General features: G+C 47.7%; 7 protein-coding genes across 7 annotated transcripts; 3 read left to right on the forward strand and 4 right to left on the reverse strand.

The window, feature by feature from the left end:
* Positions 1 to 232: 232 nt before the first annotated feature.
* On the reverse strand, positions 233 to 1,419 carry KVR01_000656 (uncharacterized protein; the record flags this gene model as incomplete). Its single annotated transcript, XM_044790070.1, has 5 exons — positions 233 to 299; positions 365 to 717; positions 778 to 828; positions 884 to 1,083; positions 1,152 to 1,419. 5 exons carry the CDS (start codon positions 1,417 to 1,419, stop codon positions 233 to 235), a joined length of 939 nt encoding a protein of 312 aa, XP_044650605.1.
* Positions 1,420 to 2,481: 1,062 nt separating this feature from the next.
* Positions 2,482 to 5,852, reverse strand: KVR01_000374 (uncharacterized protein; the record flags this gene model as incomplete). Its single annotated transcript, XM_044783807.1, has 5 exons — positions 2,482 to 2,901; positions 2,962 to 3,651; positions 3,713 to 4,715; positions 4,772 to 5,517; positions 5,580 to 5,852. 5 exons carry the CDS (start codon positions 5,850 to 5,852, stop codon positions 2,482 to 2,484), a joined length of 3,132 nt encoding a protein of 1,043 aa, XP_044650323.1.
* Positions 5,853 to 6,344: 492 nt separating this feature from the next.
* KVR01_000582 (uncharacterized protein) lies at positions 6,345 to 8,641 on the forward strand (the record flags this gene model as incomplete). Its single annotated transcript, XM_044784363.1, has 3 exons — positions 6,345 to 6,420; positions 6,759 to 8,149; positions 8,210 to 8,641. The coding sequence occupies 3 exons, from the start codon at positions 6,345 to 6,347 to the stop codon at positions 8,639 to 8,641; spliced, it is 1,899 nt and encodes a 632-aa protein (XP_044650531.1).
* Positions 8,642 to 13,688: 5,047 nt separating this feature from the next.
* KVR01_000063 (uncharacterized protein) lies at positions 13,689 to 15,198 on the reverse strand. Its single transcript, XM_044784251.1, has 4 exons — positions 14,905 to 15,198; positions 14,271 to 14,826; positions 14,164 to 14,211; positions 13,689 to 14,114 (listed from the first exon to the last, which is right to left on the reverse strand). The coding sequence occupies exons 1-4, from the start codon at positions 15,083 to 15,085 to the stop codon at positions 13,892 to 13,894; spliced, it is 1,008 nt and encodes a 335-aa protein (XP_044650012.1). The 5' UTR covers positions 15,086 to 15,198; the 3' UTR covers positions 13,689 to 13,891.
* Positions 15,199 to 15,523: 325 nt separating this feature from the next.
* On the reverse strand, positions 15,524 to 18,886 carry KVR01_000467 (uncharacterized protein). The gene is made up of 3 exons (XM_044788560.1): positions 18,614 to 18,886; positions 18,117 to 18,545; positions 15,524 to 18,047 (listed from the first exon to the last, which is right to left on the reverse strand). Exons 1-3 carry the CDS (start codon positions 18,844 to 18,846, stop codon positions 17,078 to 17,080), a joined length of 1,632 nt encoding a protein of 543 aa, XP_044650416.1. The 5' UTR covers positions 18,847 to 18,886; the 3' UTR covers positions 15,524 to 17,077.
* Positions 15,662 to 16,681, forward strand: KVR01_000829 (uncharacterized protein; the record flags this gene model as incomplete). Its single annotated transcript, XM_044792096.1, has 1 exon — positions 15,662 to 16,681. One exon carries the CDS (start codon positions 15,662 to 15,664, stop codon positions 16,679 to 16,681), a length of 1,020 nt encoding a protein of 339 aa, XP_044650778.1.
* Positions 18,887 to 20,309: 1,423 nt separating the features above from the next.
* KVR01_001045 (uncharacterized protein) lies at positions 20,310 to 22,581 on the forward strand. The gene is made up of 7 exons (XM_044788898.1): positions 20,310 to 20,617; positions 20,673 to 20,749; positions 20,812 to 20,863; positions 20,918 to 21,116; positions 21,187 to 21,258; positions 21,349 to 21,843; positions 21,917 to 22,581. The coding sequence occupies exons 1-7, from the start codon at positions 20,417 to 20,419 to the stop codon at positions 22,468 to 22,470; spliced, it is 1,650 nt and encodes a 549-aa protein (XP_044650994.1). The 5' UTR covers positions 20,310 to 20,416; the 3' UTR covers positions 22,471 to 22,581.
* The last annotated feature ends 1,982 nt before the right edge of the window (positions 22,582 to 24,563 follow it).

A 24,563-nucleotide genomic window follows, 5' to 3' on the forward strand; every position in this document is an offset into this window, starting at 1 on the left:
GGCGTTCATCACACTGCTCAAGAAGGTACAAAGGCTGTTTTCATATAGTCACATCAGACTGCTAAGTATTTACCACGAAAGTGCTGTTCTATGGGGCCTAGATCCAAACTCTAGATACAAGAAGCAGAAGTTGACATTGTAAAGAAAGGCCGTCTTGCTAACAGTCTCAAGTTGGGCATTAGCTGAAAGTGCCTGCGCTTTTGGCAAATTGTTCGCTTTGATATGACATCAATCAACCAACGATTCCAGTTCCAGCGCTCGCCTTGACGATGGAGCAAACCGAGTCAGCAGAGTCCAGCCTAGGTTCGTCGATGTTAGCCGGCGGACACAATATCATGATCACAAGGCACTCGATTATACGCACGTGTAGCTGTAGGGCGGGGTCAGACTTCCAACTTGAGTTATCGAGATGGTAGAATTGACGAGAATGTTGTCCTTGTTTACTAAAAACCCGTCCGCATCGCTGTCGACATTGGTCACGAGAGCCTGAGGGACGTTCACGAAGTAGTTGTTCTCGGCTAGCACCTGAGCACCCATGCGGGAGTTGATGCCCGAGGTTGGGTTGTCCTCATAGCATGAGCTGTAGATGTGACCTGTTCCGAACCTGATGGACGGGAGACGAGAGTTGACATTGGTGAAGTGGTTGTGGTGGTATGTGATGTGGAGCTTGCCCGTGTCCTCGCCAGAATTGCTGTCAGAGTGCCCGACTAAGCTCCCCTGTTGTATTGTTAGCCGTTGTTGATCGTTGAATCCCCAGCCTCGACCAAGATATATTACCTTCCAGTGATCGTGGAACTTGTTCCAAGAGACGGTCACCTGATCGCTCCCCTGACTTACTGTTAGCGTGATCCAAATCAGTCCAAGGAGGCTTGAAGAAGCTTACATGGGTTATGTCCAAAAGCCCATCATAGGCATCCTTGCTTCCAGTGATTCCATTTGAACTGAAATCATTGTGGTCAATCCAGACATTGGTAGAGTATTGAAGCTCTACCAAGTCCTTCTTGCTTGGTGCGTTGTGCAAGTACAGGTTCCTGATAATCACATTGTCCGCCTTCTTAACCCGGATACCTGAATTAGTGAATCCTATTGAACCTTTGTCAGTACCCTGGCCCTCACTTCGGGACAACTTGCATGCGATCAGAATTCCTCACCAGACTTGGCTCCGACACCAATAACCGAGGTATCAGACACAAGATCGACAATACCACAGTTGTCCAAGACACCAGAGACCTTGATAACACCACCGGCTTTAGCAGCCGTAGTGAAGGCAGAGCAAGATGTTACTGTCGTCCCGCTGCCGCTTCCACCACCGGTCGCCTTAGCACCATAACCGACAAGGGCATCGACGGGTGCAGCACGGGGGGCGTTCGGCGCGGCGAGAGCTGCCGGGGCAAGGACGAGGAGAGTGAGACCGCGCATGGTGACTTGTTTTCAAAGTGTTGATTACTAGGGTTCAAGGATCTTCTGAAGCTGAATTGGGTGTTCTGCTTTTGACAGAGGCAGCGGCATTGTCCGCCTTTTTATAGCCCTATAACAGCTCGACCTATACCTGTTCATGCAAGATGGCGGCAGACAAGATTGCTGACTTTCGACACGCTTTTCGCGGATTACCCCTTTAGCAACTTGGGCAGGCTTGCCGTCGCTCTGTTGATGGAGTTGCTACTGTACAGGAAAGCCTCAGTGCTGATTTCCCCACGAATCACGCTCAATCCTTGGATACTTACCCACACCCGGTCTGCCGATCAGGGTACTCTTGGCTGAACAACGCGGAAAAGCAGGACGTAGGCCGACTGACCGGTGCACACAAAATTGAGCTCTACCTGTCGAATAACCTGTCGGAAGGCTGTGCCGTACGCCAAGAATGAAACTCTGGGGTACATGCGGTGAGTGAAGGGTGCCAGACCGACCACACGAGGCGCTACTCTGTGGAGTGCAGCGACATCCCGGATGGGACACACCAGCTGACGGAACACAACGAAGCCCTGACTGCCTGACTGGAACAAGAGTTGAAGATCTCGGGCCATTTCTTGGCAGACATGCGGGCGCCAAGATGTTATACTCCAAGATCTGTTCCTCATGGGCCTCAGGGGGTTCCATTGTGGACCGCCATGCACCCCGGACGGCTTAGGAGTTCCTTGGTGGAATTTGCGGTGCAGCCTCAATTGCCGCCAATTGGGTCAATTCCGTTCCCCCAGCCTCGGTTGCAACTATCCGGTCACACGCCCAGCCATCACGAAGAGACCTCGCGGCTGTCGATTATCGCAACGACGCCCAAGCTAACCACTCTTGTCGCGGTAGTGATGCTACCGTTCTCTCGTGTTGTGAGTGGGGCTTCCTTTTACGTTTGTTTCATGCAATTACATGACGTGCCATGCAGGAGACCTTGTTTGTGCGTGCAGCACATGTCCAAATTCAAAAGGTAATACGCGTTTACGTGAAAGCATTGGCTCTACCGAGGTATCCTGATGTCAAACTCCCTCCCTACCAGTGGCTCTTCATCCATGCCACCATTGTCTCGACCAAGCCGCTGCCGACTACATCGTAGCCTCTCTTCATTGCCTCGCTCTCTGTCTCTGCCTTCTTAGTAGAGAACTTGAGCCCGCTCCTACCGGGTTTGTCATTGTCGTACTTCGCAGCGAAGAAATCCACCAGCTTGATTGTCGGGTTGGTTTCCGGGTTCTGGTCAGACTTGCGGAGCAAGTCAACCCATTCGCGCTGGGATACTGTCTTGAAGTCAAGCCCGGCGTCTCTGAGCGCAGGGAGAAGATCTTTTGTCCAATGGAACAAGTTGTTGTTTTGGACGTTGTATACGGCGGATTTTGGCACATATCCGTCTCTGTCCACGCCGGACAATTCGATTACAGCTTGCGCCACGAGGTCAACCGGCATCCAAGATGGTGTCTGCCAGATCTATCAGTATTGAAGTCTCCAATGTGTCATGATTAAGGATCGCAACCCTACCTCGTCAAGCGCTGGCAATGCACCCATGGTCGTTGCACTCTGGATCATCAAGGGGATCGCCTCTGTGGTGTTCCACGAACCATGTTTTGTGTCTCCCACAATCTGCCCCACGCGCAACACGGTGGCTGTCATGCCAGTCTTCTCGCCGGCATTTTTAATTACGTGCTCTGTGACCAGCTTTGAGCGCGCGTAACCCATAGGTTGAGCATGAGCAAGGTTGTCAATATGAATCTCCTCAATGGTCGCCGGCAGAGGGGTGGCGGCCGCGGCGGAGATCGATGAGCAGAAATAAAACCGAGCTGGATCCACAGTTCTGGTTTGCAGGCACAGACTGATCAGATTGTGCGCTCCTCTGATGTGCTGAGACTCGAAGCTGCGGACACCGAGATTGAAGTTGACGGCCCAAGCGGAGTGAATGACAAGTGTCAGGCTTTGGCGAATCTCCGCCAAGATCTCTTCGTCTAGCCCGAGAGATGGTTGAGAAAGGTCCGCTGGCAGGAAGGATACTCTGGAAAAGTCTTCCTCTCTGAGCGAAGGCAAACCTTTCCCTTCAAGTGTCGAGAGGACTCGGCCTTTGGCCGAGTCCTCTGTCGTCGCTCTTACTAGGCAGAACACCTTTTTGACACTGTGTTTCCTCAGCAGATGGGCTAGTATATTCACTCCCAGTGATCCAGTAGCGCCTGTCAATATCTAGAACAGCTTTAGCATCGAAGATTTTGTGACATATCAGTGCAGTGTTCATAGCACTTACCACTGTTTCACCATCTGGCTGAGTAAATCCGGGCTCTCGAGTAGGGAAATCCGAGTACTTTTGAATCAGTTGAGCCATCGCTGCGACCTCGTCGTCTGCCTCCTCTGCCACGCCTGTTCTCAGTGAGTACAAGTGCTTGGCAAGAAGTTCGACGTTGGGATATTCGAATATGACATTAGATCCAACAGATTTGCCCCCAACGTCGAGTTCCCTGGTGATCTGAGCTCGAGCAGTAATGGCTTGGCGACTGTCAATTCCACCCTCAAAGAAGTCCGTTGTGGACTCTAAGTTCGTGACACCCAAGTTGACACGGAAGACATCAAGAAGGTATTTGACCAATTCATCATACTCCAGGGCAAGTAGGTTGGCCTGTGGTGCAGCAAAGCGGTCATAGGTGTCGTCAATCTGCTTCGCAAATTGCTTATAGAATGCCGCCCGTATGACTGTGCCCTTGTCGGTCCGGGGGTAATCTGTGCCGACGTCCAGAATCTCGATCATCTCCCGGGAGATACGTCCGAATTCCTCGGCTCTGGAGTTCGCAAGTTCAATGTTCGGCAGAATGGCCTGGAGTATCTCGTCTTTTGTCAACGACGCCGCTTTGTCACTCGGGACAATCATCAAACCCGGAACAGCTTTCTCCACACCAAAAACCACGGCTTCATGCACCAGGTCGTGCTGCCTGATGGTGTGCTCGAAGGGGATCGGGAGCACCTTCTCTCCGTTGACAAGAGTCACCCTGTCATCGAGCCGTCCGAGATACCTCCATGCGTCTGGAATTGTCGGGTGTGGGCTGAATGTGTCTCTGGTGTGGTAGGAATTTGGAGGGTCATCAGAATTCGACATAGTCTTGGACGGTAATCCATCGAGAACTACACACTCGAATGTGTCTGCGCCTCTCGGGACCATCTTGATGAATGGTTTCGTCGCAGGGAAGGGTCGCATGTAGTTCCACCCCTTGTCACCCTCCTCTCGGAAAGAAGACATGAGTTGGCCCGTTTCCGTACTGAAGAACAAGATCAGCGAAACGACAGCACGGAAGATCAAGCAGGGATGGCTTACGTTCCATATTGTCCTACTACATAGACACCGGCCTCAGTCAGTCTATCACCTAGGTCGTCCGGACAGCTGCTGCCGCCGTACATCACGAGGCTCAACTTCTTCAGCTCCTCGATCCCCCCCGGGGTTTCGGCCATTAGCTTCAAGGCGTATGGGACGCAATGTAGGCTTTGAGGCTGAGTTGCCTTCAAAGACTCGATAAGGGTGCTTCCAGCCAGAGGCAAATTGGCATTGTACATGGATATCCTGTTCCCAGCAATCAAGCCCCGAAATGTGACGGAGATTCCGTGGTTGTGGAAAAGTGGCAGCATCAAAAAGGCCCGGTACGGGATGCCGCTCGAGTAATTTGCGAGGCATGCGGAATGAGTCTGATAGATTGGCTTAGGTAGCCCGGTAGAGCCCGAAGAGTGAACGATAAAAGAAATTTGTTTGGATGCATTTGGCGGTCGAGTGTAAGGGAATCGAGGCCCTGAAGGAGTTGGGAGGTCATACTCGGGCCTTTCAACGATATTGTAAGATAATAATGGGTACTGTTCTCTGATCTGCTCTGCCGTCGTTTGAAACTCATTGCCAACCACGAGCTTTTGCGACCCGGTAAGACGTAGGAGGTTCACGTAAGCTTCTGTGGCCAGTCTAGTCGAGAGGAACAAAACTGAGAAGCCCATCCGGCTCAATGCCAGCAGCGACGCGACATAGTCGAGATTGGACGTTGCCAGCAGCGCCACCACCTCACACTTCTCTGTTGTTGGCTGTGATAGGAAGAGATTAGCTTCGAGCACTGCTCCTTGCTGTGTTCAAGCATAGCACATACCTCAGGACGAAGCCCTCGAGCGACGTACTGGCGGGCAGCCTCGTCCGCCAATCGATCGACGTCGGTGACTTTATATCCGACGTAGTCACTCTTACCCTTTGCGGTGGCTGGATGTTGTATGAAGACAGCATCTGGTGTCTCGCGGACTTTGCTGAGCAGCAAGTCCGTGATAGTGACAATCTGCGAATCATCGTCCACATTCGTTCCCTTGTCTGTTGGCTTCACCCCCACATCCAGGGGCAGAGCCGGCATCTGTTGGGTTGCGACCGCCATTGTGTTGTCAGGTGAGTCTGTTATTGAGCCGTTCGCTAATACCTGAGCCATGGCGGGTGAGACGAGAGTTGGAGCTTTTGTATGGCGCCTCTAAATGGCTGTCACACAACAGTGGTACGTTCTGAACGCTCGGTTCGTGCGCTGAGTACCATACAAGCCCTGGAATGGAGGACGAGTACCTGACCCACGTTGGTGGCGGAAAAGGGGCACCCATGGTACCAACCCATGCCCAGGTGGTAAACCGTGGACAGGGAAAACCGCTGCGGAATCTAGTTAGGGCGTAACGTCGACGCCCGCTGGTTCGGGGCGAAGTTATCCGAGGTTCGCTGGAGCGGTGCCTCTTTTCCGGCTCTCAATTGCTCCACACTCCCTCGGATAAGCTGCGCATTTCCGCACCGTAAAACACGAATCGTCCTACACAATAACCTCCTGGCGCTGGAAAAGGAGAACTGTATTCCGCTCCGCGCACAACCCTCGGATAGCGCAACTAAGATGGATCACGATAGCCGGCAGCTGTTCATGGTCACCCCACCCGGATCATCGACGCCGCATTCGCAGCGGCGGAGCCGTAGGAAAAGCGAGAGAGAAAGGGTTAGGGTCACGAGAGCCTGTGACCAGTGCAAACGGTATGCTGTTCCTGATGTTTCGTGTGCTGGCCTCTTGAAGTCTGTGTTGCTGGCCCCGTGGGCTGTGGTTCCTTATGCAGATATGATATTCACACAAGGCACTGCATATTCGACGTTCCACTCGCGGCGCCGGTTGCTTGGGCCTCTAGGTGTCATGAGAGCCAAGCATACAAGTGACGAACTTAAAGGCTAACCACGTAGTCCAGGCAGAAGATACGTTGCACTGGGGCGCTCCCATGCGAAATATGCTTGAGGAAAGGCAACCGTTGCTCATATGAAGCCTCATACGCCCGGGGGCGGGCCCCGTCCGTCGTGGGCGGCGACAACCAAGCGACTGTGACACGTCCTGCCGTGGACAACTCGGCGAAATCTGCCACCCTCACCCAGGAACCAGTCTCTGAGCCACTGTCATTGCGAGCATCGCCTGAACCAACACAAACAGATCAACAGGGGCACTACGTCGGTCCTGCTTCAGGTGTATCCTTCCTACTCCGGGTGCAGAGACGGGTGTACCAGACCTTGAAGTTCCCACCGTCCTCTTCTATCTTCACCTTTGGAGATGCTCCCCTACCAGACTTCGATGTCTCTTTCTTCGTTCTTCCTCCTAAAGATGTTACACGGGGGCTTCTCGTCAGATACTTTGACTTCGCGGTGCCTACTCATCGGTTCTTGCATCGTCCCACTGTCGAGGCGTGGTTCGAGGACTTATACACTTCCACCGGATGCATGAGCAACAGAGACGAAGCCCCAGCAAGGACTGCTCTCCTGTTTATGGTCTTTGCGCAAGCGAGCCTCTATATGACCGAGCCTGCTATTGACTCCCACCACGAGACTATGGCCGACGTCAGCTCTCGCTATTTCCTCGCAGCTGAAAATCAGCTACAAAAGGAACGAGGCCAAGTCCGTCTTGCCAGTGTCCAAGCCCGTCTGGCCCAGTGTTTCTGGTTGCTGTCACAGTCCCGCATCAACCACTGCTGGACACTGTTTGGGACCACCGCACATCTCGCATTGGCCATCGGGTTGAACCGGGGCAAGAAAACAGAGGCCCAAGGTCGTACAGGCAAGATTGAGACCGAGTGCCGTCGACGGACCTTCTGGTGCGCCTATACCTTGGATAAATATCTGGCGGCCGCTCTTGGGAGGCCTCGCACTTTCCACGAGGAGGATATCGACCAAGAGCTCCCATCTTGCATTGATGACTCGGACCTTGAGCAAGCCGGGGTCGAGCCTAAGCCTCCTCTTGGTCAGCCTCTAATGCTTGGCGCGGTGGCACATATTAGATTATCACGCATCAACGATGGCATCCTCAAGGATCTATATCCCATTTGGCCACTATCAACGTCCACAAGGCTGAAGGTTGCCGCCCAATATTCCACAAGGCTGCGGAATTGGTACACAGAAATGGCGGAATTTCTCGACTCTAGCAGAATTAACACCTCTTTGCTTCTTCCCATCTACCAAAGGCAACGTCACGTCCTAAATCTCGCATATTGGCACGCCACCATTTTGACACAGCGGCCATTTCTCCTTAACAAGTTCGGAGCTACACGAAGCAGTGCGAACACAACACAGGTTGAAGATCGGGTCAAAGACTGCCTTCAAGCGGCGCTAAACATCTGTGATCTTGTCGATGAGCTCATCAGTGCGAGGATGATGTTCAAAGCATTTTGGGTAAGCCAATCTTCATGCTTGTCTCTACCCTTAGGCGAATGTTTCTGATTCTCAGAGCAGTTCACTTCATATTATGCATTCTGCGCGGCCGTCGTCCTTTACGTGTTTTCTATTCAGCAAAAGTCAAGCATACCAGAGGCCTCTGATCGGCATCTATCCGTAGCAATCAGGTGTCAAGAGCAGATGTCAATGATCGCAGAGGAGCATTCACTTGCAAGGCGATATTGTCTAGTGCTGGACGAGCTACGTAAAGAAGCCATACGACACTCGGAACAGCCTGGAGACGACCAAAATATAGGCTCCGTGGATAATACCCACTCGCAAGAGATTGAGAACTTGGGACCTGAGGACACTGTCCTGGGTGAAGCTGTCGGCCTTGGCCAGCACCCACTTACATCAGATGTCAACGACATGAACGGTTTCGATGCGAGTCCTGGTAGTTCGCTCTACGATATGTCGGGTTGGGGAACCTTTGACTCAATGGTAAGCTAACAGATCGTTAAATGGAGGCGTCCTGGGCTCTGCTAACCCATTGAAGGTAACATCTGGCTTCGGAAATCTAGAAGACTTACTGGGTGACGGGTCATTCCAATTTTGATTGAATAGAAGACTGCTTGGCTTTCAAATTAGTACCTAGGTAGTACCCTTATTGCCAGGGTGCCTTACTTGTTGGTCCGCCTCAACTTCTAACTGCTCAAGTCAAGCTTGTTCCTTCACTGTCGACCACAATGATGCAGTTTCGGGACCTCGAAAGTTGCTGGTCAACTTTGAATCAGAGACCGCCAGTTTGCAAGAAGTTGACAGTAAGATATTCATCTCAATAGTTCCGAATTTCTCGGCTGCTGACAGCCGATGTGTCGGCTGGTGTGCATCCATTCTCAAACAAGCTTGAGTCATGGAGATTCACGATATAGGATGCGGCTCCGCCTTCCCAAGCACATACGGCCATAGATACAGGAAAATACGGGATCCCGTCCGCTCTCCCTTAGTCAAGTCTGTAATCGCTGGATTAGTAGTTGGTTCGGTGACGACCAGCGAATACCCGGTGCTGTATGTTTTTGCCATTTTTCTGATTCTTTTTGGACTTGAATATTGGCATTCTTCCAGTTATTCTCCCTTCTCTTCTGGCGTCATTGTTTCCATTTGTGCTCTAGCCATCTTCCTCATTAGACATGAATTTGACCGACCTGTAAGATCTGCCTCCATAATTACGTTGTCCACCGGGTAGGCGTGCATAGGGTCCCAAACGTCGATGCCTAGATACAGACAGCCAATCGGACATGCCGCAGTGTGTCAAGCCATAACTCGAGTAATCTTGCTAGAGTGACCCGTCTGGCCAGTCAGGAGAGCTGGTTATGAAATGGATTAGACCATATGCCAGAATTGAGTATAGCGAAGTACCCTAGGGTAGGGTCGCATGGACTGGATCCAGTAAATATGGAGAGACCAAGGCACGGACGAACCTGAAGGTGAAGGCAAGGGAGAATCCGAACTTTCATTGATCAAATGTGGGGCCACTTGCAAAGAAATAAAACAATTCAATGTTTCCCCCTGGGCATAGGGACGGACAACGCGTTGAACTATTTCGAGAGAACCCGATGCTGTCCGAAGCACAAGTTCCAGACAGAGCTTCAGTGCGAGACTGGGTCACGATGAGAAGGTGATGGAAGTTGGTCAGTATATGCTTACGGAACTAATGAACCATAATAGCCCTTGAGCTTACATTTGTCTTCACATGGTGCCTGCTCTAGAGTTGCTTGCTCAGCACTGGGGTGCCGGGCCGCGCGTGCTCCATGACGTGACTAGCGGAGGTCTCGACTTCCGTTTGTATATTGTTAGTTAGCAGAGATGATCTGTAAAATTTACAAAATGCTGATCTTCATCACAAGAAAAAAGGATGTCATCGATTGGCCGATAACATGATGGCCGCTGGTCGCCGTTGTCGAGGGCGCTCAGACCGTGACACTGCCGAAGATGGGCATGATGTGACCGAGACTAGGTCGTGTCTACACAACCACAAGTTTAGTAATCTTACCTATATATACTTTTAAACTAGTAATACTCAGCCTTATATATATATATATATATATATATATATTAAAATTAAAATTATATATATTTATTATAATTTTATTATTATTATTATTAATATATATATAAATATAATACTTTTAAATATTTATTATTATATAAAAAGTAATTATTTATATATATATATTAATTATAATTTATTATAATAGTTAATAAAGTTATAATATAAAGATTTAAATTATATAAATAAAGTAATAATAATAATATATTAATAATATAATAAAATATAATTATTATAATTATTTTAAAGTTTTTATAATAATAATAATAATATTAAATTAAGTTATATAATATATAATTACTTAAATTATTTATATACTTTTCAATTTTATTATAAATTAAAATAAATAATTAAAGTATAAAAATATATAATATAATATATTTTTAAAATTAATTTAATTAAATTTATTATATAAAACTTTTATAATAACTTTATAATTTTTATAATATTATTTATTATTAGAAAATATTTTTCATATTAATATATTAAAATATATTAGTTTAAGTTAATATTATTAACTTTAATATCAATTATTTTATTAGTTAATTTAAAAAAGTATTTTCTTTAATATTTCTTTATAATAATAAAATATATATTTATTAAAAGTTAAAACTATTATAAATTATAAATTAATACTAATATTATTAAATATAATATATTAAATTTATTATATAACTTAAGTATTAATTAATTAAAATAAATAAAAATAAAGTTATTATTCTTTTAAAGGTTTTAATTTTATTTAAATAAATATTTATAAAATAAAACTACTTAAAAGTAGTTACTTAACCTACTACACTTTAACCTATTAAATTAAAATACAAGTAAATAAAGTAACTATACTTTATTATTTAAGTTTATAATTTTAATAAATTATAAAAAAGGCTTTAACTATACTATATTTTTCCTTTATATTATATAACTATCTTTTATTTTATTAATTATTTCATCCCTTTAAACTTTATATATAAAGTTTTAAATAGTTTTATATATATCTTTATAGTCCTTTTATAAAGGAACTTTAAATTCCTTTTTCTTTATTTTTATTATATTTATTTATATTATTAAAAGTTAATAATTATTAATAATAAAATATATATTTAAAAGAAGAAACTTATTATACTTTTTTATTTTTTAATAAATTACCTTTAAAACTTTTTTAAAAGTTTTAATACTTTATTATAAAATTTTTAAAAGTAATATATTATAAATATTTCTTGATTTTAAGGTTTTTAAAATTAATAACTATATATTTAAATAAAAGTTATAATATTTATTTAATAATATTTTTATTAAAAATTATATATATATATATTTAATAGTATAATTTTCATTAAACTTTCTTTAATATAATTTATTTATATAATAATTATTTTTAAATTTAATTTTATTATATAATTTTTATAATAATTAGTTTATAAATTACTTTTATTTATAATTAATATTATTATTAAAATAATATTTTTAACTTTATTTATATATTATAAAGTTAAGATTATAAGTATTTATTATATTATAATTATTATTATTAGTATTATATTCTTTTAAATATTAAGTTTTAAATATTTATTATTATATAAAAGTATTATATATATTCTTAAATATATATAAAATAAAAGTAAAATTATATAAATAAAAAAGAAATAACTATTAATAATTAAATTTATAATTATATAAAAATAAACTTTTACTTTTAAAAATATATAAATTTATTTTAAAATAAATTAAAATATATAAGAACTTTAAATTTAAATTTAAAAAACTTAAAGAAAGATTTAAATAAAGTTAAATTAAATTATAATAAAATAAAATAGTTAAATAAAATTTAATTAAAAACTTATAATTATAAATCTTTTAACTTTATATTAAGAAGAGGAATAATTATTATATATAAATAAAATTCTAAATAAATCTAAAATGAATATTAATTGCAATTATATTAACTGAAAATTCAGATCTTAAGTAGGCTGGAAGAATCCGTTGTTATTGATGGAAAAGATCCGGATATATAGGACCACCCGGGCAGGTGCCTGGTTCTGAGCCGCTGACGTCCTTGCCAACCGCAGGGGCAAATTCAACCCACCCTCAACAACAAGAATCTAAAGGCGCCATGAGGTTCCAAGTGGGCATGACCAAATTCAAAACTTTTATAATAATCGTCGAGCTATTAAAATTCACCTAAGAGTCAACAAGTTTGAATATAACGAGATTAAAGCCTGATGCTTGTACACTGGCTCATCAGTTGCTCCTTGCGTGCGGCTTCGGTGAACTGCCACGGTCGATTACTGTAAAATAGGTAGATGGTGGAATTCAAATCGAAGAGAACACATAGTTTCGTTTACATTTCCCCACACCTATTTCAGAATAGTACCACATAAGAAGGTCGAGAATTACATAACTGTTCACAAAAGGTTGATTACCTCTACTGCCTGATTTATTAAGGACACCTGAGCAGCCAGATCACAGTTCCATCAAGCCACCTATTATCTAGCAGCTTTCTTCATTTTAAACCCACATTCATCCCAGATTCAATTTCTACAATTTGAATTCAGGTCCATATTATTTTTTCAATCATAAATCTATATGTCAACAAGACAATAACTCTATTTCTTTCCATTGCGTTGCTGTTCCTAGCGGGACTCGTTACCGCCCAGCCGAAAGACATAGACCTTGGACCGTAGGACATTTCAACCGCTGTCAGCATGTACCACCGCGAAGCTAGAACCCCCAATATCAGCCCTGAAGCCTTGGACTCACTCTTCGCTTACGCCGATGGCATCAAGATCTGGCGTTTCTCGCACAATTGCTCAACGAGTTGCTGAAGGTGCAGAGTCGATTGGAACAGCCTCAGAAAATACATGGCTTGAATGCAGATTCCGTTATGGTTATTGAGGCCACAAAATGTGGGTAACGACATGCGTAATCCGTGGTTCGTTGATGATCATGGACTGCCATCCAGATGCTGATCCAGTGTTCCTCTTACAAGCAACACACACGTGCACTCATTGTTCATACACCTGCAACGGCATGAGAAGAGGGGGCAGAATTACAAGTTCTAGACAGACAGCTACTTGATGGTCCTGAAATTTTCATCAGTAGTGCAGTACCTCCACATACTGTTGAACTGTAACGTATTGCTCGGTCTTTTGGCACTGGCGGTTTGGAAGACGAAGTAAGGTGGTGTGATCCGACACGTGGGCAGGGAGCCTACATGAGTACTGCCAGTTTCGGGTAGAAGCCTCTATAAGCTATAATCACGCTTTTTTAATGCTCCTCGAGATATATTCTCTAACCCGATTCACAAAGAAACACAGTTGTTTGTGGAAAGATTTGTGCATGGTAGATGTGCGTGGACGTAACCACCTTGCTCGCTAGCCGATTCTCATCTCGGCATGGAATGACTCTGCAGCAGACAGGCTCGAGGCACACTGAGTTTTGAGTCAATAGTTTATCTTTATATCATCCATTTAGCCCGCTCACTCTCCCGTGGACTTGATATCAATTTATGAATACATTGTGTGACGATTTTGGGACCGACCCCCTTCTCCTTTGATTGGTGAATGCTACAAATAGCATTCACTGTTTTGTTCACATCAAGGAACTGAACCGGTGTTGCCGCTACCACTCATAGCGGACTATCGAGTGGCCAGTTAATGAGAAGCCGCTTGACCGTTTTGATCGTTCTTTCCAATTCCGTTCCAGGACTCGCTAGTTGATGGGTTAACTGAGCCCATTCCGATAGTCTGGTTTGTCCCCTCAACCCTCATTGCTAGGTTTGAGCTGCTCATATTTCCGTCTTGTGGAGTCGAAATAAGAGGCAGGATACCGCTTGGAGGAAAGACGGACAGTAGTATGCAGGCAATCAGGATCATGCTATTCATCATCAGCCTGTCGTGTCTGCAGTGCAACATGCCAGACTCACAGAGATTCAAAGACTGAGAAAGTGGGCTCGTCTTGCATTATTTCGTTCCTAGAGAAACAACTGTTAGTGTCTATACCACATCGTATAAACGAGGGGTGAGAACTAACCCCCAGCCTCCTGCCATCTCTGCAATGCGGTAGATACACCGGATAAGTATGGCCGTGTAGGCTCCAGTGATGGCGAAGATGAAAGTCTTGAATCGCCGCTGCGTCCATATCGCGTCAGGTCGAACAATTGACTCTGGTGATTGCGCCGATTTCCTTGCCCTTAACACAAAATCGCCGGCTACGAGACCGAAACAGATAAGCACAACAACCTGAAGGCAGATCCCTACGACGATGGTATTATTCCCTGCGTTCATCAGAGACATGTTTGGGGGACGGATCGTGTTTCCAGACGATCGGCCACCTCCGGCAGAAGCTGCCAGAGCACCCCCGATCGCCTGCACAACGAGGCACGATACATCTGCTGGAACGAAAATGATAGGGTACCATCGTGGCCTCATGCGCGATAGGGATGGGTCAAGCGCATTTATGAAGTCCTTCAGCGTCAGGTACAATCCCACGCAGATGATGGTGGCACCGAGGATGATGGCAACGATCTGCAGCCTAAAGGCATCGGAGTTGCATGGGTTGAAATGCATTGCGATACGTGCAGCGTAACCTGGAGATTCACAGCATTAGAACGAATCACCATTCGATGACGTGAATAATCATGCATCAATGCTCTGGCCTTTCTCACCTGCACATTCCAGAAAACTGCCGGCAGCAATGGGCGTCGAGAAAGCCCATGTGCGCCTTTTCACCCCCAAGAAGGTGGTGACGATGCCGCACAAGCCGAATCCAATAGTGAAAATGTAACTGGCCGCTTCATTAGGGGCATACCCCAAGGTAGTTGCCTTGACATTACAGATGGTCGACATGGCCCAATGGCACTTGGGGTGAGTATATGGCAGGACCTAGTGAACAGCTGAGAGAAATAACGCACTTTAACGAAAACGATAAAAAAAAGAAGAGAAACGTGGGCGAAAGACAGCGGGAAAAGAGTAGACAAGGCAGCTTCGTACTTTTGTGGCGTGCCGACTCTCGCGGGAGGTAATTAATGGAAGGTCACAGTAAACTTGCTACTCCTTCTGGCGAGGACTAACCACATGAAGAAACACTCGTGGATTCCCGCTGCACGGCTTGGCAATTGGCATTCAGCCCGAACCGGCTCGTTGTCGTTACACAACATCCGTGGCTATGAGGCCTGGCATGTCTCACAGCAGCAAGTTCTGATTAGTGCGAGGTCCCTTCAGACCGGTTGGTTCCCGAGCCTGGTGCGACCGGTCACTTGTGGCACGCCCACATTATGATTACTTCTATTCTTCAACCGGGCATGCCATCTCGGCTTGCCTTTTGCCCAGACACTGTGATTCCGCTCTTCTATATCCGCGAAACTGAACCAGTCTACCTCCACCAATTTTATCCTACCTCTTTTGGTGTCAGCATACTTAGAAATGCCGTACATTCCAGTCATTATCTCCACCATTGGAGCACTCACGCTTTTCTTCGCGGCTATTAAAGTCGCTAGATTAGGCACTACATACTTCCTTCCATCAAGACTGAACAAGTACGCACACACGGACTCGGGCGGGCGCGCGCCGTGGGCCCTGGTGACAGGAGCTTCAGCCGGTATAGGCCGGGCGCTTGCGCTTGAATTGTCATCGCGAGGGTTCAACGTCGTGTTACATGGGAGGAACCACACAAAGCTATCCCTCGTGCTGGCAGAGCTGCAGAAAATATGTCCCGAGAGGTCATTCCGCATTCTGACCGCGGACGCAAGCAAGGTGCCATGTCTGAACTGCATTGCATTGCAAGATCAACAGGAGAAGCATACCGTTGATGGGATCGGTCAGGGCGTCCCGGATTTCACAGCCATAGCAGCCGCGGTTGACGACTTGCATCTTACGGTTCTGATCAACAATGCGGGCGGGAGCCCGGTCAATCCAATATGTGCGCCTCTGAGCCAATCCTCTGCCGCTCGGATCACAGACAACGTTAGCCTTAACGCACTATTCCCTCTACACCTGACACGCGTGCTACTTCCCAAGTTGATCAAGAGCTCGCCAGCCCTGGTGATGAACATCAGCTCCATGGCCGACCCAGGCCTTCCCCTAATGGCCTCATACAGCGCTAGCAAGCAGTTCCTCATGAACATGACGCGCTCGGTGCGCCTCGAAATGGCTCTCCAAGGCGGCGCGGCGGACGAGGTTGAGCTACTGGGTGTCAGAGTGGGCAGGGTCACTGGAGTCTCTGGCTGTCGCGAACCTCCCTCACTTTTCGTGCCAGATGCGACGACCATGGCTCGAGCCGCCCTGCAGCAGGTCGGCCGTGGACATGGATTGGTCATCGGATATTGGGCTCATGCGCTGCAGCAGCTCGGAAGCAGTTTATTGCCTGCTTGGGCGGAGGATAAGGTCTTCTTAGCAGTTATGCGGCAAGAGGCGGCGAGGGAGGTGGGCGTGAAGCGGGCCTAGATACTTGGCTTGGTGGAATTGACATGCGGCTCGGCCGTAAATGGGCGGAGGATAATGATGTGGACATTACAGTAAAGAACAGAAGGGCAGGGAAGGATGGAGAACACCAGCCTTTTCACAGCGTAATTAAACCACACTACAACATGCTTGAATTATTTATTGCCATTTTGGTGGTCGCCAGTTTGCCTAGAGCGGGCAAGGTTGTTTAGCTATATGTGTACCCACTAATCTTTGCATGCATTTGCGCAAATGCTGTGAAACTGAGATTTCTATTCCACAGGGTATGAAATGGCTGTTTTGAAAAGAGAAGACAAACTGATACGGCAGTTATTCGGGCATTATGCCATCGAACTTGGCCGTCAACGTTCTTCCGCGCCATCTTTGAGTACAGGTCTATTACATGGTTGACGTGGTGCTGACGCCCCAAACAACATTCTCCCAGCCTTCGCGACGCTTGATCCTGGCCGCCATGTCTGCTGTCTCCAGAGGCCGTGCTGTCTGCGACGTCATCTTTGAGGGGCCTACAGGAGGCAACCTGAATGTAGAGCCGTCCCGTGCGTGGATGTCGAAGCCTAAGATCAGCACGACAAGCGTACTGAGGGTCTCCGCCGTGGCGAAGTTGCGCCCTGGACACAGCTCCCTGCCGCCGCCAAAGGGGAAGTAAGCCTTCTTGCGCAGCTGCGACGCCCCCTTGGTGTCGATCTTCTCTTCCGACAGAAAACGTTCGGGTTGGAAGTCATCCACTCCCTCACCCCAAGTCTCGGTGTTGCGGTGACTCGGCACGACAGGCATCAGGACTGCGACGCCTTTCTTTAGAGAATAACTAACCTCTTTGCCTTCGATGTTACCTGAGATCATGGTGTCTTCAAGGACACGCCGGTGCAGTGTTCCAACGGCTGCGAGCCGCTGCGTTTCGCGGAACACCGCAACCAGTGTGGGACAGCGAGGCTCGATCCGTTCCGCGGTAACTAGCACATGCTTGGCACTACCAGGATCCTCATCGTCGCTCTTGATGGTGACAGCGTTGAGAGCCTCCTCCCGCAGCGTGGCGAGTAACTCAGGCCTACTGAACACATGCGCGACCGCCCAAATTATGGTGGGCACGGCACTCACGAGTGTCGCATGAATGATGACGATTTGCGCTGCGGCAAGATCTGTGTCCGTGAAACCCCACTCACGCTGCATACCGGTCGTCTCTCGCGTCATTTGGGCAATGTCGGCGTCTTCAGGATGCTGCGAGAGATCATGGCCGGCAGAGAAGTACGCTGTTAGGGCTTTCAGCATGGCCGCGTGGTTCTTTGCCGAGCTTCGGTTCCCAACAGCTGTGACATTGTAGCGCCGCGATGGATCACCTGCTTCGTATTTCCTGCGTTGCGGTTTGCAATTAGCCCAGGGCCTCAACCACATGGACTTCATGGTTCTTATGAGAACTCACCAGTATGCTTCAACGAGAGCAGCATCCGTCCTGAATGGATTATTCCTTGCGCCGAGCAGCATGGACGTCGAGCCCACGGTCAGGATATTCCTGAGCCATACCCAGAGACTTTTTACTTCAACCACGGAACCATTTCCAGGTAGGTGTAGCATTAATTGAGTGAGCAAGACAGTGTTCATCTTCTTCAGCGGCTGCCCTGTCATGTGGGTAGAGAAAATTTGTTTGACTCGGGCATGCATGCCCTCCTCGACGTAGGCTCGACGGGCTGAAGCAGAGAGCTCATCCATTCGGCCCACGAAGTCTATAACAAAAGGACCAAAGCTCAATTTTGTGTTGGTGAAGGCAGCCTGGATGAGGATTGGATTGTTGATGACATAGACCTTGCGTCCCAGCATAGGCAGCGAACAGACGGGAAGAGGATTTTGGAGGCTTTGTGACATCAGTGTTGCTGCTAGCAGGAAATTCCGCACGGGAAAATGACCCAAGTTGAAACATACTGAAGAGAAGTGAGATAATCATGGGCATGTCTCATCAGGCCCCAAAGGTGTCCTATGAAAGGAACATAGGACCTGAGAACAGGAGGTTCCAGCTGATTCGTTTTGAACAACGCACACCAGAACCTCCAAGCGACTAGGGCGAAACCCAGCCCAGCTGCTAGCAAGCACGAGGTCTTCATGTTTGGCAGCTCGGCCATTACTGCCAGACGACCCAGAACGTCCTCAACCCTCATTGCTCGTGTAGATAGGAAAGTTGCTTGTGGTAGTACGAAGAAATTGATCATGTCGTCTCCGGAGCAATAACTTCTCTCGCGAATTCAAGCAGCTTATATGCTTAGTTAGTTCTAGAGAACTTTGAATTGAAATCGTGCCCGTCCAACCCCCCCCCCCCCACCCATCAGAATGAGCCACCTAGCCATCCTGCCCGAGACATGGCAACACTTCCAATCCTTGCCTCCAATACTGCACATCGACGCCTCCTGAGTGATAACAAAGTGATCAGATCAGCCTCATGTCGATGTATGAGTGACGCCGCGACTTGTACAGGCATTATCTAGAGATACCAAGCTCATTAAGCGATGCGACAGACGAGGCTGGTATCCTCAATAGCTGCCCGACTCGGTTACTTTGAGTTTGTTCTTCCGTATACTTGAGCAAGCGGAGCTCTCACACCACTAGCTATAAGCGAGTTCAATGTAAAATAAGACCTAACTCGTGTTGCCAAGAGAGCATGACTTGGCTGGGCGTTCCCGCGTAGTGCGGCCCCCAAATGCGGGAGTCAACTGCGAGGTATCGACGTATATTTCTTCAATTGGGTGTACGCCCAAGTATTTAGCCAGGGACAAGTGACTATATTAATACCACTCGAAGTATCAACGGACCGACCTGTGTGAGTACCAGGGTAGTACCTGCTTGTCACTTGTCTTGGCTTTGCTGGTTTCGTTCTTAATCCGTATACATCACGAAGGCGTACAGTCCCAGTCTTGGCTTTGATTGTACTGCACAAGACTTGAGGCACTGAGAAAGGAAAGAAAAATCTGCCAAACTTTCTAAATCCAGCGAGTCCGAGCCCCTTTACCCAGAACATGTACATTGTGGAAGGAAACCTTGAGCCGTCACAACATTAGCCCCAATACCCTCTCTGGAGCCCTAGGATGGACTATGTGCCTTTATAGAATGGTCTTTTAAGCCGCACTGTTGAAGTGACTAATTGTGGAGAGAAGGTCTGAATGTTCGGAGTGTGCCCCAGGATGATATCCTTGCTCGCATGGACTAGCGCAATTATTCAATTCAATAGTGCTTATCTTCCACGCCGGGCTGTCAGATTCTACATGCCTGATCTGTCTCACAACTGGATGACACGGAACTCATAGCCGAGGCACCTGGGCATGAGTACCCAGGTGCAAGACCCCATGTCCGCGCCCGCCAAGATTCTCCGTTAATCGGCGAACTCATCCGCTTACGTCGCAAGACATTGCTGCTGATTCCCGTCTGACGGTTACACAAAATCCTTCAGACGTCTGTAGTATCACCCACACGCTGCTGGCGAGGTAGTTATTGGTTGCGAAATGTTTTTGGAGCGGGCGACATTGCGGTTCGTGCATTCATCCTTCTGCGTCCGGACTAGTCCACCTGAGAGCGAGCCACATTCCATTCGTGAATCCGAACCGCTGCGAAAGGCGAGTCCAGGGGGGTAGCCGCTGTTCATCTCAGAGATAGCTCAGAATTCCACAAAAACAAATCTGTGTCCTTCCTACTCCCTAGCGATTCAGTTGCCTGAGTCGCCGAAATACCTAAGTCATCATGCCTTTAGCTCCGGAGGGCCATTCCTCTGATCAGATCACACAATGCGAGGACGCAATTTGTCGTTCCCCACCAGAGAAGCCTACCTATCCTGTTAACTCGACTGTGGGCTATCTGTCCGGACCGAGGCTATTGGCGATTCTCACAGGCGTCACGTTGGCAGCGTTTATCATGCTTCTTGACATGACAATCATCGTGACGGTACGGCTGGATTCCCATCCGTCGCCCACATCGCCCACAGCTGACAAAGTGTGAGGCGATCCCACGCATCACCGACGACTTCAATTCGCTCCCAGATCTGGGATGGTACGGCAGTGCATACACAGTTTCCAGGTCAGATCCCGAGACCGGCTCCATACCGCGTATGCCAATGCATCCGACTCACTCCAGCTCAGTGCTGCACTGCAGCCCATGACCGGGAAGCTGTACTCCCACCTCGGAATTAAGGCAAGTTAAATCCGGCCAACTACTTCTCATCTCATGATACTGACAGGAGCCGAGTGGACTTTTCTTGCCTTCATTGCCGTGTTCGAGGTCGGCTCGCTGGTGTGTGGGCTTGCAAGCTCGTCGCCAGTGTTCATAGTCGGACGTGCCATTGCAGGCTTAGGGTCATCGGGGATAATGAATGGCGCCTTGACCATCGTCGCGGCATCAGTTCCTCTAACCAGGAGGCCAGCCGTGACCGGCATAGTTTTGGGGAGTATGGGCCATCTCCAAGCAGTTAAACTGGTTCGTCATCGTGCACATAGCCACTGACACGTGATTCACAGTTGCATACATGGGCAGCGTGGCTGGACCGCTCATAGGTGGCGCCCTAACAGAATACTCTACCTGGCGCTGGTGTATGTCTCCCCGTGCCTCCCACCACTGAAAACCCTTGGCTGTTGAAAGGGAAGGGACACGAGACCGGCATCTAAATAAGTCGATCCTAGGTTTCTACATTAATTTGCCCATAGGTGGCGTGACCTGCGCGGCGCTGCTCTTCACCGCAATACCTGACCATGGCCAAAAGGTCTCTCACGCGGGACACCTCTTGTCGCACTTGGATCTACCTGGTTTTTTTCTTTTCGCCCCTGCGGTCGCTATGATACTCCTCGGACTCCAGTACGGTGGAAATCGATATGCCTGGAGCAGTCCCAGGGTGATCGGCCTTTTATGTGGTGGTCTGGCCACTGGGATTGTGTTCGCGGCGTGGGAAGGTTGGAGAAAGGAGAAGGCAATGATGCCTCTCTCGCTTCTCTCCAAGCGCGCTGTCTGGAGCAGTGTTCTCGTGGGCGGCTTTATGACGTCCACCTTGCTTGTTCACTCCTACTACTTGCCAATATATTTCCAAGCAGTCAAGGGCGCGTCACCCACTATGAGTGGCGTATATCTACTACCAAGCATACTCAGCCAGCTGCTTAGTTCTGCCTTTTTTGGAGCCATCGGTGAGTTCGCATGATAGAATCATCCATCTGCCACATCGTACTCGGAGGCACCGCTGTTAACGAAGTTGAATAGTGGGAAAGCTCGGATACTGCATTCCAGCTGTTCTACTAAGCGGAGTCATGGTTGCCATTGGCGGAGGACTTTTGTCTCTATTGACTGTCTCAACGCCAACAGCCAAATGGATTGGGTACCAAGTTCTTCTTGGGTTTGGTCGAGGCGTGGGTATACAGATGCCCTTCATCGCCGTGCAAGCGGTCCTCGGGTCTCATCTTGTCCCCGAGAGTATGTCTTTGATCGTCTTTGCGCAGACATTTGGAGGCTCAATCTTTTTAACTGTGGCGAACGTCATTTTCAACAACCAGCTTAGGACGCTGTTGGAGCAAAATGTGCCAGGCGTGCCAGCCGATCGAGTTATCGGAGCCGGAGCCACAGCATTTCGGTCTGTTGTGCCCGAGCAAGACCTTGAAAGTGTGCTGCGTGTTTACTCCCGCGCCTTGAGCGCAGTTTTCTATTTATCTGCGGCCCTCGCATGCGTGTATTTGGGGCTGTCATGGGGCATGGGGTGGACGGATATCAGGAAAAAAGGCGTGGCCGAGGAGCAAGCCGACATGGACAAAGGGAGTTAGTGCAACGGAAGGAAAGTCTTGTGGAGGGTACAAGAAAGTTCAAGACGAGACGTGCAGATACAAAGTTACCTAGCGACATGTACATTCGATCTGCTCCCAGGTGCCAGTTACGAGCCACATCACCTTGGCAATAGATAAGCTGCTTGACATGGGATGGCTGAGGTCAATATCGCTCATGCAGCCAATGTAATACTTGCGAGCTAGAGCCTGCTCTGCAGTTACGATTGCTCTAAACGAGGAAGGACTAGCATCGCGATCCTTTTAAGCGAAGGAACCGTCCCGCGAAAGGATTTTCATGCAGGAGAAGCGGTGCTCAAGCTACTTGAAAGCAGAGACCTCGCAATTGAAAGATGGATGCAGATAGCCGCTACCATAGTCCAGCAAAACTTTCATAGATTTGGAGCCATCGCATTTGATGCTCTCTTTCTGAGACCCAGATCGCAAATAGCTTCTGTGAGCAGGCTTACACACCCTCATCCTAACCGGCGGCTCGGTGAACGGCCGAATTGGTCTTTACACTGGAAGGAGCTTCCAGCACCTGCGGCTCCGCGGCACGCCTAGGCTGCCCATGTGATGCAGCTGTGTAACACCCTCCATATTAGAACACCATACCAGAGACGGGCCGGGATTACTGGGGCAAATATTGATCCTCAGCCTGCCTTTTAAAGGCTCTGTGGCGCAGGGTCAAAGCAAGCTGTAAACGGACCCCTGCCCTGTCCGGCCCCCAGTTCCGCACAACAGATAATACCGGCTTTACGTAGTAAGTGTTGCCATCCAGTATCTTCCGCCCCCAGCATTCAGTAGTCTCAAATTTCCTTGGAGCTGCTGGTACGCAAGCACGCACGGGATGTCAGCCATCTGCAGCCTCAACCCGAGAATTCACGCACTTTTTTCTGCATGAGGAATCCAAACACTGCAGTCAGCCTTACCCAGAGGAATGCCAATGCGTCTCAGTAAGCGCACTCCGCCAATCCAAGCGATCCTCGTAATGTACAACGGCAACAGCCGAGCTCCTTCCAAGGGGACAGACAGTCACACCGAGAACAGCAGCCCCCGCAGGAACCGTCTCCACCATTGCCCAAAGTACATTCCAAGGTCACGTCTAACATTACTGATCCAGTCTGGGGTACCTGAAAAGTTCGCCTGATCTATACATATCCGGCTTCGCAGTTTCATTACGCTATCATCTCAGTGATTCCAACCCGACATCTAGCCAAGGATCCAATTCTCTCAATTTTCGAAACTCAACGAAAGCTTTCCAAGATGTGGACTAGAAATTTCAAGACTTCTGCATTATTCTCAGCCTTCCTAGCCATGAGCTTCATCTTGGTCCACATTAGCATCTGCAATACATTGCAGTACCTGTGTCACAACAATCAGACTTGGCTGTGGTTGCTGTTCGAATTCACTGGCTGTTTGTTGCACCTGTTTCATGAAAGATTGAAAGTTGCTGATGATTTCTACAGTGTCACTTACAATTAACTTCCTCATTTATCTGCCAGTACTCAACGAATGGGGTACGGGACTACCAGGACCACCGCATGGGCTTCCATTGAAAGGATGATTGGGTTATAGTGCATGAACCTTAGCTTGAAATCCGAATTGGAAATGTTTCTTCTGCACACCAGATGCATTGAATGTCCATGTTTCAGTGCCCGTGAGTTCGATTGTGCTAGGTAAATATTAAGACGTGAAAAGGATCAGCCTATTTGGTTCCCCTGCCCAGCAGGAACATAGCTATCAAGCTGGCGACCTCAAGTGGGCAGGGAGGCTAGACCATTTGGTACTTCAGCTGGAGATGCAGCGTGTCAGCTAAGCATATTGATTCCACCTGTTTGATACTGAGGAGACCTTTTATACACATAACAACAGATCATCTAACTGAAAGCTAAATGAATCCTCATGGAGTCAGCAGACTGTACTTTAGTAAATGGCCTCGCCCACCAGCTACATGAATATTCTCAGTGAAAAAGGAGGCCTAGGTACATTCTAGTCGCTTTCATCAAAGGGAAGCTGTCAATCGATAAGCATGACTACCTATTTGCCGTGAAACAGCGCTGCTCGGATGACTTTCTCCAATAAATGTGATGAAT

The sequence above is a fragment of the Diaporthe batatas genome, assembly GCF_019321695.1.
Source record: "Diaporthe batatas strain CRI 302-4 chromosome Unknown Contig00001, whole genome shotgun sequence".
Classification (NCBI taxonomy): domain Eukaryota; kingdom Fungi; phylum Ascomycota; class Sordariomycetes; order Diaporthales; family Diaporthaceae; genus Diaporthe; species Diaporthe batatas.

Bases quoted from the DNA above. Each gene is read 5' to 3' on its own strand.
- KVR01_000063 (XM_044784251.1), bottom strand. From the start codon at position 15,085: ATGTCGACCATCTGTAATGTCAAGGCAACTACCTTGGGGTATGCCCCT. The intron at 14,827-14,904 runs GTGAGAAAGGCC...GTGAATCTCCAG, and splicing joins CAGTTTTCTGGAATGTGCAG to GTTACGCTGCACGTATCGCA. The intron at 14,115-14,163 runs GTGAGTCTGGCA...GATGATGAATAG, and splicing joins TTCTCAGTCTTTGAATCTCT to CATGATCCTGATTGCCTGCA.
- KVR01_000467 (XM_044788560.1), bottom strand. From the start codon at position 18,846: ATGAGGGTTGAGGACGTTCTGGGTCGTCTGGCAGTAATGGCCGAGCTG. The intron at 18,546-18,613 runs GTATGTTTCAAC...GATGTCACAAAG, and splicing joins GATTATCTCACTTCTCTTCA to CCTCCAAAATCCTCTTCCCG. The intron at 18,048-18,116 runs GTGAGTTCTCAT...ACCGCAACGCAG, and splicing joins GCTCTCGTTGAAGCATACTG to GAAATACGAAGCAGGTGATC.
- KVR01_001045 (XM_044788898.1), top strand. From the start codon at position 20,417: ATGCCTTTAGCTCCGGAGGGCCATTCCTCTGATCAGATCACACAATGC. The intron at 20,864-20,917 runs GCAAGTTAAATC...ACAGGAGCCGAG, and splicing joins ACTCCCACCTCGGAATTAAG to TGGACTTTTCTTGCCTTCAT. The intron at 21,844-21,916 runs GTGAGTTCGCAT...GAAGTTGAATAG, and splicing joins TGCCTTTTTTGGAGCCATCG to TGGGAAAGCTCGGATACTGC.